This window comes from Mus caroli, unplaced genomic scaffold, assembly GCF_978045245.1.
Source record: "Mus caroli unplaced genomic scaffold, Mus_caroli_1 scaffold_16, whole genome shotgun sequence".
In the NCBI taxonomy this organism is placed as follows: domain Eukaryota; kingdom Metazoa; phylum Chordata; class Mammalia; order Rodentia; family Muridae; genus Mus; species Mus caroli.
Genome location: NW_028227271.1, coordinates 22,839,738 through 22,855,015, shown reverse-complemented (window position 1 = coordinate 22,855,015; position 15,278 = coordinate 22,839,738). Strand labels below are relative to the sequence as shown.

The following is a 15,278-nucleotide window of genomic DNA, read 5'->3' as shown; positions in this document are numbered from 1 at the left end:
AAGAATAATACTTCACAAATTTATGTCACTGTGATGGCTAGTCTTGGTTGTCAACTTGACACAAACTAGTTACCTGGTGCATTAGTCAGTGTTCTCTAGAGGAACAGAAAAGAACCAAGAGGATAAAGAAATGTATTGAAAGAAGGTATTAAATCAGCCTAAGAGACGGAGAATGCAGTAGTTGCTCAGTCCTTGCAGCCGGGTTCCTCAGCAGCCGGAGTGGTAGGCCTCAGTCTAGCTCATTATAGGAAACACCATGATTGATCAGCAATTGCAAAGGTCTGCATGAGTCATGCCATTACGGATATCGCATTACCTGAGTGACCCATTAGAGCCAGACCGTTATAAACAATGCTTGCCCTGTCCTGCCCATTACAAGTCAGGCCATTATAAACAATGCTTGGCCTGCCCTGCCCTGCCCATTGTGAGTCAGGCTATTACAGACACTGCTTTGCCAGTGCTCCCACTAGAGTACCTACAATCCCTTTTGCTACTCCAGTGCCCAATTAAACACACTGCATTTAATTCACCCAACTGAGTGGCAGCATCTCCACACCCTGGGGCCTGGCACACGGAAAGCAAGGACAGAGCTCTGCAAAGGAGCTCCTCACCGTTTTCTGTCTTACAGCGTTAGTGAAGGGTGTGTCTTCTGATGAGGTCTTAAACAACAAATCCACTCAAGCATTCCAATTTCCCTGAGCCTTAAAAAATCCCTCAATGTTAAGCTAAAGAAGAGCAGGCATCTTTGGCTCCTTCTAGCCAGGCAGCTTTCCACAGACACTCAGCCAACAAATCAAATGAACTCGTGGTACCTTTAACTGTTCTAGCTTCAATAGTAAACCCAGAATCTTCCCCCCGGGGCTCATATTGATACACTCGGCCTCTCTAGCGCCACAATCCTTTGCCTCCACACTCCCTCCCTTAAAATCCATTCCCACAAGTATTCCCCAGATGTCTGTCTAAATGAGTTAAGAAATTCACTAAGTTCATTTGTGTAATACAGCAGGCAGTGGGGGTGGAGTTGGGGGGGCATCCTCTGCTATGGATCAGAAGACGATTTCCTCAGGCAGACTGGGCCCATGAGAATCTGAGGATTCAATACCAATCTCTCTCCTTATGGTCCTTCCACACATCATCAACCCAAGTCACAGGATCCCATTCTTTTATAACCAGCGCTCTCGTTTTTTAACTGCTGCCACCCTTAGAGGCTGGGAATCACATTGGCACTGTGTGTCAGCTAACTGCATAAGGAGGGCTTGAGCTTGGCTTTCTACAAGTTAGGTTCTAAAGGCTGCTGGCTTCTCTTCAAGGGCACACTTAGGAACCATTGGATTGTTTATGCACACCTGGGGAATCATCAATTTTATAACTCAACTCATTTTTCCCCTCTTTTTCGTTTATCCAAAGACACCAAAAGGAAGCAGGCGGCCTCATGACTTTCCCACATTCAAAGGTTTTCTAAAAAAGTCACTAATGCCTTGCTTCTCGCAAGAGGTGAGCCAGGCACATAGGATGCCCTTATCTTGCACACTTCTTTAAATAGCTCACACTATGGACTTTCAGTGTTCTCCGTGCTACCCGAGCAGCCTTTGGCAGCCATGGGTTTCATGCAATTGAAGATCCAACTCTACAGACCAGAAAGCCCATTAGAGAAATTCATCTTTATAGTCCTGTTTCTCCAGAGCATCCCTCGTTCCACAAGTTATATTAGTCAATGTTCTCTAGAGGAACCGAATCAATTGAATACACACACACAGCACATAAAGAACATGTATATTACATACACTTATATATGAGTGGATCTAAAGAAATTAAGTCAGTTTACATAGCTTACACTGAAATAACAACTGGTGTCTCATACCAGAGGGGCTGAGCTCGCAGTCCACGAGGCTTGGAGCCTCAGCAGTCCCAATTTGATGCTGAAAACTGGAGAGTTTCCGGAGAGTCACTGCTCCTCAGTCAACAATGGAAGCCTAGAAATGCTAGCTGCGATATCAGCAAAGGAATCCGCAGAAGCAGCCGCCGCCGCCGCCTCAACGGGGAAACTCGGCAGCAAGAGGGAAGCCCACAGGGGCAGAAGGCAAATAATCGTCCCACTGCTGTTTGTTGGTTTGTTTGTCTTGTCTTAAATCTGGAACGCTACCACAAGGTGCTGCTGCACTGTGGGTGAGTCTTCTCACCTCAATTACGGAAATCGAGACAATCCTTCAGGTGACAATTCCGACGCTGGTGATTTTCACATGTGGCAAACTGACATTAAAACCAAGTCTCACAGCTGAAAGGAGGGAACCTCAACTGAAGCCTGGCCTCTATCAGAGTGCCCTACAGGAATGCCTGTGGAGCTTTTCTGTCATTGTTAACTGGTGTGGGAGGCTCCAAACCACTATGGGCGGCACCACCCCTAGGCAGGTAGACCTGGGCTGTTTAAGAAAGCTAGCAGAGCAAAGTCTGAGAGCAAGCCAGAAAACTGTGTGCTTCCACGGTTTCTGCTTCAAGTTCTTGTCTTGAGCTCCTGACCTGAATTACCTCAGTTAAGAATGGTGACCAGAGCCGGCCGAGGTGGCGCACGCCTTTAATCCCAGCACTCGGGAGGCAGAGGCAAGCGGATTTCTGAGTTCGAGGCCAGCCTGGTCTACAGAGTGAGTTCTAGGACAGCCAGGGCTATACAGAGAAATCCTGTCTTGAAAAACCAAAAAAAAAAAAAAAAGAACTGTGACCAGGAAGTGCAAGATGAAGCAAGCATCTACCTCCAAGTTGCTTTCGGCCATTGTCCTTATCGCAACAAAAGAAATCAAACTGTCATAGTCACCTTGCACAGGGCCATGCTAATAAATTCTGTATCTTTCCAATTTTACTTTCCTCTGAAGCAAGAGCCTGGCTTCTCTTTGAAAACCACCCTATATTAGCCATGTCAGATGTAGGCTCCACCTCGTGGAATGGGCCTTCAATACAGTTTTTAAAAAGTGGTCAGCTACTCCCTAGCGCCTGAGTCACTATGACACTGGTGTGTCTTGTAGGCAGGTCACTGTAGTAAGTTGCAGAGCTGATAGCTGGATGAGATTAATCATTACCAAACTCTGCTAGCATGAAAAGTACCTTCCGGCCCTACGGATGCTAGTCAGTAGGGATAAAGCTTCCTGTTCAGTACCAGCTCAATTTCTCCATGTTCAATGACATAAGTAGTGTCTTCAGCAAGAGGGCCCCACCATCTATGGGATGTGGAGGGTAGCACTGGCAACAGTCTATAATGTTTGGGGGGCTTATGAGACCCCTTTGGCTGATAACTCATAAGGTGAAACCCACTCCTGACCCAGCTTTTACTTGGCATGTTATATATGATGTCTAGTTGTCTCCCCTATGATATGGTGACTTCATTTAAATCCTTTTATATATTTTTAGGGAGCTTCTAGAATAGTAGGTGTGAGTGTGGCTTTTCAAAAGTCACCTTTCCCTATATCTCCCTTGCTCGATTAATCCTTACCCCAATTTAACCCTATTCTAATTTCCCTACCATCCCTTTATAAAGCTATTTTCCAACCCAGGTTTAGTGGCACGAGCCTTCATTCCGCACTCCACCTTTGACTCCAGGACTCTGGGCAGAGGCAGGTGGAACTGTTTCGATAGATGCCAGCCAACCCAATCTATATATCAAATTCCAGGACAGCCAGGGCTACACAATAGACCTCGTCTCAAACAAACAAAAAGCATACCTATACTCTAACTCGCTTTCTTTGGAAGATCTCCTATTCCCTCCTGGTCCCAGGAACTTGCTATGTAAACCAGGCTGGCTTCAAACTCAGAGATCTGCCTGCTTCTGCCTTCCAAATCCTAGGACTAAAGGCACTGGACACCACATCCAACTTTCAGCTTTTTTGTATTGTTTTGTTTTTCAAGAAAGAACATGAAATTGGGTGGGGAAGAAGTTGGGGAGGATCTGAGAGAACTTTAGAATAAGATCAAAATGCTTTGTATAAAATTTTTAAAAAATAATAAAAAAATAAAAACATGACACGTCAAAAGAAATATTCACAATGAAAAAGAATGACATTGAATACCCAAGGAAAAGAGGGTTTCTTAGTTCAAACAGCACTTGCTAAGCACAGATACGCATCAAATACCGTGCCAGTGCTTGAGACCCCACACGGCTGTCTTGTGCCCTGAGAAGTAATAATTTCACTTGATAGGAGAAGACACGGGTTTTGAAGGCGAAGTGATTGATCTGTGGCCACAAGGCTAGGTGGAAACTGAACTGAGATCTGGCTCAAAATCCAGAGTGCCTTCTGTGAGAACACAGCTATACCCAGGCAGCCATATTCCTGATCAATAGGACAGTAATAGTCACCACTGATGTTTACCTAGCTCTAACAAGGCACGCAGTGTGTTTTCATCTGACATCAGTGATCACCCATGGGCTAGCTTTATCAAGAACTTCACTCCTGAGCTGGAGGGAAAGCTCAGTGGTTAAGAGCTGTCCCACCAGAAGACTTGAATTGACTTCCCACCAGCACCCACATAGTGGCTCACAACCATCTGTAATTCCAGTCCCAGGAAATCCAATGCCCTCTTCTGACCGCCTTGAGAAAGTGGTGAACAGGCAAAACAGTCATTCACGCAAAATAAAGCAATATTTTTAAAAGAAGAGGGAGGAAGAGAGAGTGGCGGAGACAGAGATGGAGTATATTCCACAGCACAGTTAAGAAAGCTGTGCTTCCTGAAAGTCCTGTCTGAGTAACGATCTGTCTAATCCCAGAACCCGTCCTCTTAATTTCCAGAATGCAGGAGACTCAGTTCTGGCCCTGGCTTTACCTCGGCCAGTCCTCTTGACAGTTGTATTTCAATTTCCTGGTTCATGAAATGGGGCCATTGTCACTCGTCCCTGGCTACTCCACAGAGACACTGGGTTGATGAGGAAGAAAAGCAAAAGCTTCAGAAGGGGAAGTGCTGTACAAATCTGGAGAGTCCTGAGGTCCAGGCAGGCAGCCCCATCGTAAAGGGATGGAGCTGACATCGTTAGCTCTCACACACCCTCGGCAGAGGGTAGGATGTATCATCATCTCCACTTATCAAAGAGTGGAAGGGCAAGGAGATGTGAGTTGGTGGCGAGTTGGGAAATAAAATCCAGGACTTCCAACTCCCGCTGCTTATGTTCTCAGGGCACAGTCTAGTTTTTAGAGTTCTTAGTCAACTGTAAAATAGTCAAGGGTAAAACATCAGTGTCCACTTCAAAGCAGAGATGAAACACAGAAACGAACACTTCCACAGCAGTGATGCCGATGTGATCTCTAAGATCCTTAATCCTCCCAAGTCTAAAGTAACTACATGATTCAAGAGGGGGAAAAAATCCCCATTTTTTCTAATGGACACCAGCTCTTTAACATGCTCAATTAACCTGTCACTAACTAAAGGCTACAAAGCTAGGTGTTATTACCTAGAGCCTCATTACTAAACTGCCCCTCATAAGATCAGAGAAAAAGGGGCCAGGTGTGGTGGCGCATGCCTTTGATTCCAGTATTTGGAGGCAGAGACATGGATCTCTGTGGGATTGAGACCAGCATAGTTTACACAGTGAAATCCAGAATAGCCAGATCTACAGGGTAAGACCCTGTCTCAATAAAACAGACAGACAAACCAACCATCCAACCAACCAATCAACCAACCAACTAAACAAACAAAAGAAATGAAGACGTCGGAGAAGTATCAAATAGACTCTCACATCATAAACACTCATTTGAGGGGGATCTGGGGAGACAGCTTAGCCAGCAGAGGATGCCAGAGGACCCGAGTACAAGCACCAGGATCCCCACGCAGAAATTCGACATGGTGAAGCATACTATAACCCCAGCACCGGGGAGGTGCAAGCGGGCGGACCCTGGGGGCTGGCTAGCTGGTTGGTTTAGCTAAATCGGTGAGCTCCAGGTTTAGTGAGAGACCCTGTCTCAAAAAGGTGAGGGGAGGGCTGGTGAGATGGCTCAGTGGGTAAGAGCACCTGACTGCTCTTCCAAAGGTCCGGAGTTCAAATCCCAGCAACCACATGGTGGCTCACAACCATCCGTAACGAGATCTGACTCCCTCTTCTGGAGTATCTGAAGACAACTACAGTGTACTCACATATAATAAATAAATAAATCTTTAAAAAAAAAAAAGGTGAGGGGAAGAGCCTGAATGGCGGGTGGTTTCCACATGTAGGTTCGCAGTTCCACTTGCTCCTGTCCCCACACATACACATACAATAGTAATGGGACCAGTTCTGTCTCTCATAGGGAAAGTGCGTTCAGGTGATCTCACTTAATTTTTGTTTTCTTGAATGCCACAACCCCCGTCAGTTATTACTAGTTTAATAATCACACCCTTTGAAATCATCAAAGGTGTGGGAAGAGGAAACATGAGAAGTTTCCAGAGTCTGGATTCACAGAATCCTCATTACGTTCCGACTGACTGAATGATAAACGTGACAAGAAACCAAACCACAAAGTCAGTGATTCTACTAGGACGAAGCCACACTTGATCTTAGCAAGGCAGCTGAGAACAAAGAGTTCTCTGAGTGTGAAGAGAATTTGTTTTGTGGGTGGGTAGCTTGAGCTATCGTAATCTGCTCCTGCTGTGTGCTCGGAGGGAAGGAATTGGTGACATGGGATTTGAGATTTCTGAGAGGCCATCTTTTCTATAACAATGTAGTTTTCCTTTGAGAGAAATATTTGTCTGGCTTCTGTAATGGAAGCCAATCTCATCTCCTGTTGGGCCACTGGCCCTACGATCTCCTGAACTTTATTATAGATGGGAATGGCCTGGGGAACTTGTTAAACTACAAAATATTACTCAGGAGGCCTGGGCTGCAAGCCTAACCTGCTCTCAGCTGATGCCAATGCTACTATTTGGTGGGCCATATTTTACAGTAGTAGGGCCCTAAGGAATGTTTCCAAATGGAAATAACCTACATTCAATGCTTCTGAAATACAGCATCCACAGAATCTACAAGGGAAGAGAGCAAGCGTTGCAGAGTCCACACAAGGTACCTGCCTCTCAGCACACTTGTACAATCTTTCTCTAACCACCCGGTTGCACACTGTCTCAGTCACTATTCTGTTGCTGAGATAAAACACGAAAACCAATGTAGCTTGTAAAAGAAAGCACTTAAGCCAGGCAGTGGTGGCGCACGCCTTTAATCCCAGCACTTGGGAGGCAGAGGCAGGCGGATTTCTGAGTTAGAGGCCAGCCTGGTCTACAGAGTGAGTTCAGCCAGGACTACAAGAGAAACCCTGTCTCAAAAACCAACCAAACAAACAAAAAACAAACAAACCCAAAAAAAGAAAAGAAAAAGAAAAAGAAAAAGAAAAAGAAAAAAAGAAAGCACTTGATTTGGGGCTTAGGGTTTCAGAGGGATAGAGGGCAATGACTGCCATGGTAGAAAGGAAGGCAGGCATGGCGCTGGAGCAGTGGCTGAGAACTTACATCTTGAGGCACAGTCATGAGGCAGAGAGACATCGTGTGGGCTTTAAAACCTCAAAGGCAGCCCCCAATGACTCACCTCCTCTAACTAGGCCACACCTCCTAACCCTTCCCAAACAGTTCCACCAACTGAAACTAAGCACACCACAGGGCCATTCTCAGTCAGACCACCGCACACACTTCAGGCCTTAATCAAGAGCGACTTTCATGAATGTTTTCTGTGTGTGTGCTGACAATTTATTGAGGCCTATGTGATTGGAGCTTGCACGAATGGACATACAACATCAAGGCTTTTTTTTTTTTTGTAATAAAAAACAATTCGAAATAAATATGTATTAAAAAAACTATGTCAAACACCAATGAATAATTGACATTTACAAATTTTAAGAAAATCATTTAGGTTAATAATTTTCATTTCCCCCGCAAAATAAATAACTCTCTTAAAGCAGGAGGAAAAAGAGTCAGATGGAAACAAAGTCATGCCCATGGCACAGTCATGATGTTATTCTCAGAGGAACTCTTTACCAAGATTAAGACAGAAAAGCATCTGAGGAGAATCATGGTACTGAATTGCCTGGAACCTGGGAGAGAATTTAGTGAAAGAAAACAAGTGGCAAAGTTGAGAAAAGCCTTCAATGGAAAGTCCGCTCCTCTTGAGAAAAATGAATGAACACCCACAAACTTAACATTTTCAGGGTTTCAATATTTTCATATCAGTCTAACCTCTACCCCCAAATCCAACCAAACACCATAAAAACACCAAAAAAACCATAAAGGCAACAGGCTTAGCTGGCTATACTCCCTGTTTAGCCTTTGATGCCTTTACAGCCAACGACTGGAATGTCTGTGGTGTGGATGGGACCAATGGGAAAGGAGAACTGTGCCTCTTCTCTCTGTGCAGCACCTGCGCCTCCACACTGTCCCGTGGGCGGGCCTCAGTGCTTATGTGTGCTCTTCAGGCCCATTATGGTGAAGGTAGCAGCTGTCAGTTTCTCGTACACAAGGAACATGAGGGCGGCTGTGAGCACTGTCTGCAGCAGCTTGGCTTCCAGGCCTTTGTAGAGTCCCATTATTCCAAAGCGCCTAAAAGGAAAAGAGGTTGGGAAAAAAAAAATCGATTTTCTTTGTAAAAATGGGCTCTTGTGTTAGATCTAACGCCCTGGCAGCTTCTCCTTGAAAGGGTTTCTCTTTAGGATCAAAACAAGCAGCAGAGGTTTTCAATTCCAACAATCAGCTGCTGGAGTATTAGCTTTGAAGGTGGACAGATGAGACTCAGTGTGAGGGGCCATTGATACTGTCTTTATGAGCACTGTCATTAGCTAGTAGGGTGCTGGCAACACTGCACTAATAAGATGCAGATTCTGAAAGCTTCTGAAACCATCATCATAATGCCCAAACCAGAGGTCTAAGAACTATGTTTAATGGGCCCCCAACTCCAGGTATTTCAACATAACAGCCCCTAAGTGGTAGGAAAGCCATTAATTGGTTCAGATCATCTAGACCTCAATAGAACGAAGAACAGAGACAGAAATGAGGAGTCCTTTGATCCTCAGACTGCCTACACATTTGGTCCTAGGACTCAAATGAAATTCAGCAAGCACCTGACTCACCCAGACTGCTGGTTAAAATACAGATCTGCTAGCCCACTCAAGGAATATATGACTCATTAACTTTGGGATAGGACTCAAAAAAAAAATTTTTTTTTTGCATGTCCAACAAGCTCCCAGGTGGTGAGGAGGAGCAGGCTAGCCCGGGACCAGCATGTAAGAGCCCCCCAGACAAGAATGCTTTGGCTAGAACCGGAAACTCAAAGCACATAATGGCTCCAAAACTATTTGCTGAGAGTGAGTTAGTCTCTTATGCCAGTTCTATAGCAACTCCGGCTTGTGGGTCCATGTTACAACTAATCTGATGTCCAAATCAAGCTAGTTTATATATGTGCTGTGAAACATCTATTGCCGGGCAATCATGTGAAAAACAGGATGCAAGACTGGACCCATGCCTTTCCCATTCACTGACCACCCCCTGTGCCCTTCAGGGTGACATCACCCACAATGGAAAGCCCAGCCAGGGCTACTGAGACTGCAGATTCTGAGGCTGTGTCCTGCAGGGAAGGTACAAATCTATGTTGTGACAAATTGGGTTTTCTTTTTTATAGATAGGGTCTTCATGTAGCTTCCTCTGGCCTCAAATTTCTTATGTAACCAAGGCTGTCTTCAACTTTGGTTCCTGTACATCACACCTGGCTTCAGACAATATTGTGTGTGTGTGTGTGTGTGAGTGTGTGCACATGTAAAGCCCAGAGGTTGACTTGAATTTTTCTTTCCCCGAGACAGGGTTTCTCTGTGTAGCTATGGCTATCCTGGAGCTCTGTCGACTAAGCTAGCCTCGAACTCACAAAGATCTGCCTGCCTCTCTGTCTCCTAAGTGCTGGGATTAGAGATGAGCTGCCACCACTACCCTACTTTTTAAAAAATATTTTTATTACTTAAAATTTTTTATGTGTATGTTGTTTTGTCTGTATTTCTCATGTGTGCAGTGACTGAGGAGGCCAAAAGAGGGCTTCGGCTCCCCTGGTACTGGGGTTATAGCTGGTCTTTGCAGGCATAATGTTATTGTGTACTGTGTAAAGATCACCCTGTACTTTTCAAATGCTGATTTCTCTGACCCCATGTCTAGTGGCAATCTAGACGTGACACTGTAATGCTTATCTAAATATCTCCTGCCTTAGTGCTGTGTAACCATCGCTCCTCATTTATTTTCTGATTTGTCAATAAAAGCTGATCAACCAATGGCTGAGCAGAGGAGAGAATAGGGTGGGACTTCTGATCCCAGCCAGGGGACAGGGAGAAACAGAGAGGAAGAGGGGAGTGGTCAGAAGAGGGCACCATGGAAACGCACCCAGACCAGAGAGAGTTAGAGCAATGCTCAAATGCAAGTATCTTGGGGATTTTGGTTGAGAGGTCGTCAGATTCGCTTAGAGGATTAAAACAGATTAACAGCTGCTCAGCTACTGTGCTGTAAAGCTTGATTAAATAAATTGTACAGTCTCTGTCTCATTTATTTAGAAGCTAGCCAGGATAAGGAAAAATCAACACTTTCAAAATTACAAAGTGTCACGTGGGTACCAGAACTGAACCCAAGTCCTCTGAAAGAGCAGCCGATATTCTTAGCCCCTGAGCCATCTCTCCAGCCTCTCTTCAGGTGTTTCTTGATCACATACAATTGGAGAGCCTTAGTATGTTATTTCATTATCAATGACAGTAACCACTAGCCAGATGTGGCAAATAAAAATTAAAGCAATGGCCAGGCAGTGGTGGCACAGGTCTTTAATCCTAGCACTCGGGAGGAAGAGGCAGGTGGATCTCTAGGAGTTTGAGGCCAGCCTGGTCTACAAAATGAATTCCAGGACAGACAAGGCTACACAAAGAAACCCTGACTTGAAAAACCAAAAAGATGAAACAATGGAAACTGGGTTTCTCGGTAGCATCGCAGCATTCCATATGTTCAACAGCTCGATGCAGCTAGTCACAACCCGCCTGGACAGTGCAGGTGTTTCCATCACTACAGAACACACTACGGCAGGATGGTAGCCATTCATGTGGCTCTGCCCCTCTCTAGTACTGGGCAAAATGCTTTCTCTAAATCTGTTTCTTGATTTGCAAAATGAGAATATAATTGCTTTTCTACAGGGCTGAGTGAGGACCAAACAAGACCAAGAAACGAGATGTGAAAACAGTTATTTTGCAAATTATAGGACCTCATCAATTTCCAATTGAGAAGATCTTAGTTAACGCTCTTAGTGACGGCCATCTTTCTCAACCTTCTCAGTGCTGGAGAAAATTTAATTGCTGTCATTCTTGAGGGTTAACTGGCAATGTCTAAATCTATAATTTTTGAAATTATAAAATATCAGAATTTTATGTGTTCTAATTCTCTTAACTAGGTAATTCCACATAAAGGGCCTTCTCTACAATTATGATTGCTTAATTGTACAAGGCTCAGTTTAGAGTCTTCACTCAGCAATGTCTATAAGGAACCTTCAGACAGCCTGGGCACTCTGCAGTAGCTGCCTGGTGAATAAATCACAGTGGATTACATCACAGGAAGCCAGTACAAGTCTACAATTGTCATATCAAGGTTATAAAAAGGAGATGAGGCAAGACTGCCTCAAGTGTGAGGCTAGCCTGGTCTACTTGGCAAGTACTAGGCCAGTCAGGGCTACACTGCAAGCTCTGCCTCTAAAAAGTAAAATAAAAATAGTAAGATGTATAATATACACACATACACACACTGAAGACATACTGAAATATATGTTTTGTATAATTCTCTAGAAATGTGAGTGCTTTACAGTGACTACCTCTTAAGAGAGGAACGAGAGGAATTTTTTTTAAAATTTATGTATATATGTAACTTTTACTGATATTTAACTGGCTTTATATTGGTTGAGTTTTTTATTTTATTTATTTTTGAGACAAGTCTTACTATGTAGCTCTGGTTGGCTTAGAACTTGCTCTATAGATCAGGCTGGCCTCAAACTCACTGAGATCTGCCTGCCTCTGCCTTCCAAGTGCGGGGATTAAAGGAGTGTGCCATGATGCCCGCTCAGCCATACTTCTTTATTTTTTCTTGGTCCTAGCGTTTGAACCCAGGGCCATGCACATACTAAGCCCAGGCTCCACCACCAAGCTCCACTCCCAGCCTGGGGGTCCCTTTCCAAACGAGCCCTGTATTTATAACTAGCAAAGGATAAAGAGCTGAACTTTTCTGAAATCCCCTGCACTGCTGAAATCACACTAAACTCCTAAACTGAGAGAAACCTGAACACAAAGGAGAGGTGTCTGAGGCTGCAGCTGTGTGTGCTAAAGCAAGAACAGCACAGGTAGCCACCCCCACCCTCCCTGGTAAAGGAGGCTGCTGAGAGGGAGAGCAGAGCTCACTTGACTCGCTGGTGAAGAAGAGAGAGAACATTCCGAAGACTTCCCAGGGTCCTGTTTTCTGGGTTCAGTCTATGACGTCCAAACTGGGATGGAAAGAGGAAAAAAAAGATAATTACTATTTATTATTGTTTTACCTTAATTTTGTTTTTAAAAAATATTTATTTTTATTTTAATCATGTACATATGTGTGTGTGAGAATATGGATATATGCACGTTTGCACACCAGTGCCTTGGTCCCGAGGAGCTGGAGTCATGGAAGGTGGTGAACCTCTCTCTCCACTGGAATGCTGCACAAGTGAATTTGGGTCCTCTGCTCTAAACCACCCATCTCTCCAACCCCTCTTCATCTTAATCTCTACTTAGGAAATTACACTGGTGTAACATCTCATAACACAGCATCCTGTTGATAAAAAGTATCCAGTTAGGATCATAGAGTTTATTAATCTTCTTTTTCAATTAAGCAAATCAAAATAAAAAATATTTTTCAATAAAGAATAGATTCCCTCAACACTAAACTACATCCTCAGCATGGGGACTTTCATCTTTACAAAGAGTTATGGAATAACTCTATCAGCAAAGATTAAAAGAAAACAGAAGCACATGCCTGGGGTGATGCACAGATGTGTGCGTAGCGGGGGAGGGTAACTTCCAGGCAGAAGCACATGCCTGGGGTGATGCACAGATGTGTGTGTAGCGGGGGAGGGGTAACTTCCAGGTCTTTAAGACCTTCCTCTTGGTAACATAGCCACTGATCAGTCAGAGCGCCCGCAAACAACACTCTTCAAATCATATATCAGGATATGTCAAAAGCATGAATGTGAACTATAGTGAAATCCTTGCATCAAGAGCCAATTTCACCAAAAATAGCACATTAGCAAAAAACACTTTTCATAGAAAGTAGAGTTTTTAACTGAGACACCACCTTCATTTTCTTTAGCAATAAATCTTTCAAATGTTCTTTCTAGAACAGATTTTTTAAAAAAAGGATTTACTTATTATTATACATAAGTATACTGTAGCTGTCTTCAGACACACCAGAAGAGGGCATCAAATCCTATTACCAATGGTTGTGAGCCACCATGTGGTTGCTGGGATTTGAACTCAGGACATTCAGAAGAGCAGTCAGTGCTTTTACTCACTGAGCCATCTCGCCAGCCCCTCTAGAACAGACTTTTAACAGTATTTTTGTAGTGCAGGGGAGCGAACCCAGGACCTTGCACATGCTAAGTAAGCAACACATTAAGCCCCACCCTGAATTTGTCCACACCCTATCTATCTCCATTGCTGCTAACCTAGCCTAGGCTACCATGCCCTCACCTGGATTACTAAAATGGTCTCTTACCTGATTGGCCCTCTTTTTCTCTTTAGCCTGGGGGGCGGGGGTGGGAGGTGTAAAATAACTTTTATTTTCCTGCTGTAATTGTTCCTCTCCTAACCTATGCCTAGTCCTGGAAGCTTCTAGCCTCAGTACAATCTAATCTAGGCCTAGAATGTCTTCAGCCTCGGAGACTTGCTGCTGAATACGCTCTCCTTTTTTTGCTCGTTCTAATTCAACTCAGCTGGTCTGGCTCAAACTCCTCTTCCAGCTGACTTACTCAATCTGGCTTTTCTCTTGGCCTCTGAATTCTCCTTGGCCTCAAACTAACTCTAGCAATCTGTCCTAGTCTTCCGGTTCCTTCTCATTTTCTTGCTTGTTCTGTCTTCACCTGTGTCTAGCTTGTTCTCTCTTCAATCTGTCTCTGTAAAACTCTCCTGGTAAAGCTGCCTCCTTCTCCCTCTCTGTGCTGCTCCACTCTCCCTCTCAACTCTACTGCACTGCTCTCCATGAACTCGACTGTATTCCTGGACTGTATTTTCTTCCTCCTGTTCTTTCTTTCTCCCTTAAGTAGCTTCTCTTTCCTCTCTCATCTCTTGAGAATTGGGCATATTCTATCCTGTCAAATCTTTTTCTGGCTTGTTTCTTTGTCTGATACTTAATTAAACATAGTATTTTTAAACACGCAGCTTCCTTCTACAAACTAGTTAGTTTATTGTTTGAGATTAAAGGTGAGGTCCAAAGGCCAGTCTGTATTCCAACCAGAGGGATTAAAGGTGTGTGCCAAGGGCTGAGCCACACCACAACTAGAAACAGGTTCAAATAGCCTGTGAAAGTGGAGGATGCACCTGTGTGCATGTGGAGGTGAAGTAGGGGCCTCTGTCGCCTTCTTCTCTGGATCCCTGCCACAAAATGGTTCTCACTGACCCAGAAGCTTGTCATTTTGGCTAGGCTGGCTGTCGAGCCAGCTTTCAAGATCTGCCTGCCTCTGCTCCCATATTTCCCCAACCCCATGTTGGGGTTACAGGCACAGGAAGCCATGCCTGCTGACTCTTTACAAAGGTGCTAAAGATTTAAACTCAGGGTCATATATTTCAGAGCAAACACTCTTATGCAGACTCTCCCCCTCAGCTGACCAATCCACTGCAGAAGAGCCACACAGGCCTTTCAGAATCATGCTACGTCGCACCTTAGAGGCTAACTGCTGGGCTGAGAATAAAATCTTGCCATCCGCTTTCCTCACCTACAGCTACCTTTCCTGTAATTATTCTAGTTTCCAGCTGGGCAAGCCACTCCTGGCCACAGAGGCCCCCTTCAGTTCTAAGACAAGCAAGCTCTTGCCGGCTCTCTCCCTCTTAGCCAGCACAAGCTTCACATTCCCGTGCATCTTGACTCCAGAGTGCTTCTCAGGAGAGCTGGGGATCCAGCCCAATCATCCAGGAGGAACTCCACTGTTCCTCTTCAGTAAGCCACTGCTGCTCATGTCCAGAACAGCTGACTCAGACTGGAATAATTACCTGGTTCTTTCACTTGCTGTCTCCATGAGGACAGGGACTACATTGTACCCCCAGCTTCTC

At 44.6% G+C, this 15,278-nt stretch overlaps 1 protein-coding gene across 2 annotated transcripts in view; it reads right to left on the bottom strand.

Moving 5' to 3' along the window:
- Nucleotides 1–1,761: 1,761 nt before the first annotated feature.
- The window catches only part of Slc25a17 (solute carrier family 25 member 17), a 57,963-nt gene continuing 44,446 nt past the window's right edge, over nt 1,762–15,278 (bottom strand). For both annotated transcript variants that reach the window (XM_021183911.3, XM_085831773.1), the window contains 2 exons: nt 12,387–12,469; nt 1,762–8,529 (listed from right to left, as the gene is read on the bottom strand). In XM_021183911.3, coding sequence (XP_021039570.1) covers nt 8,382–8,529; nt 12,387–12,469 — 231 coding nt within the window. In that variant the 3' untranslated portion in view covers nt 1,762–8,381. The remainder of the gene's footprint in view (nt 8,530–12,386; nt 12,470–15,278) is intronic.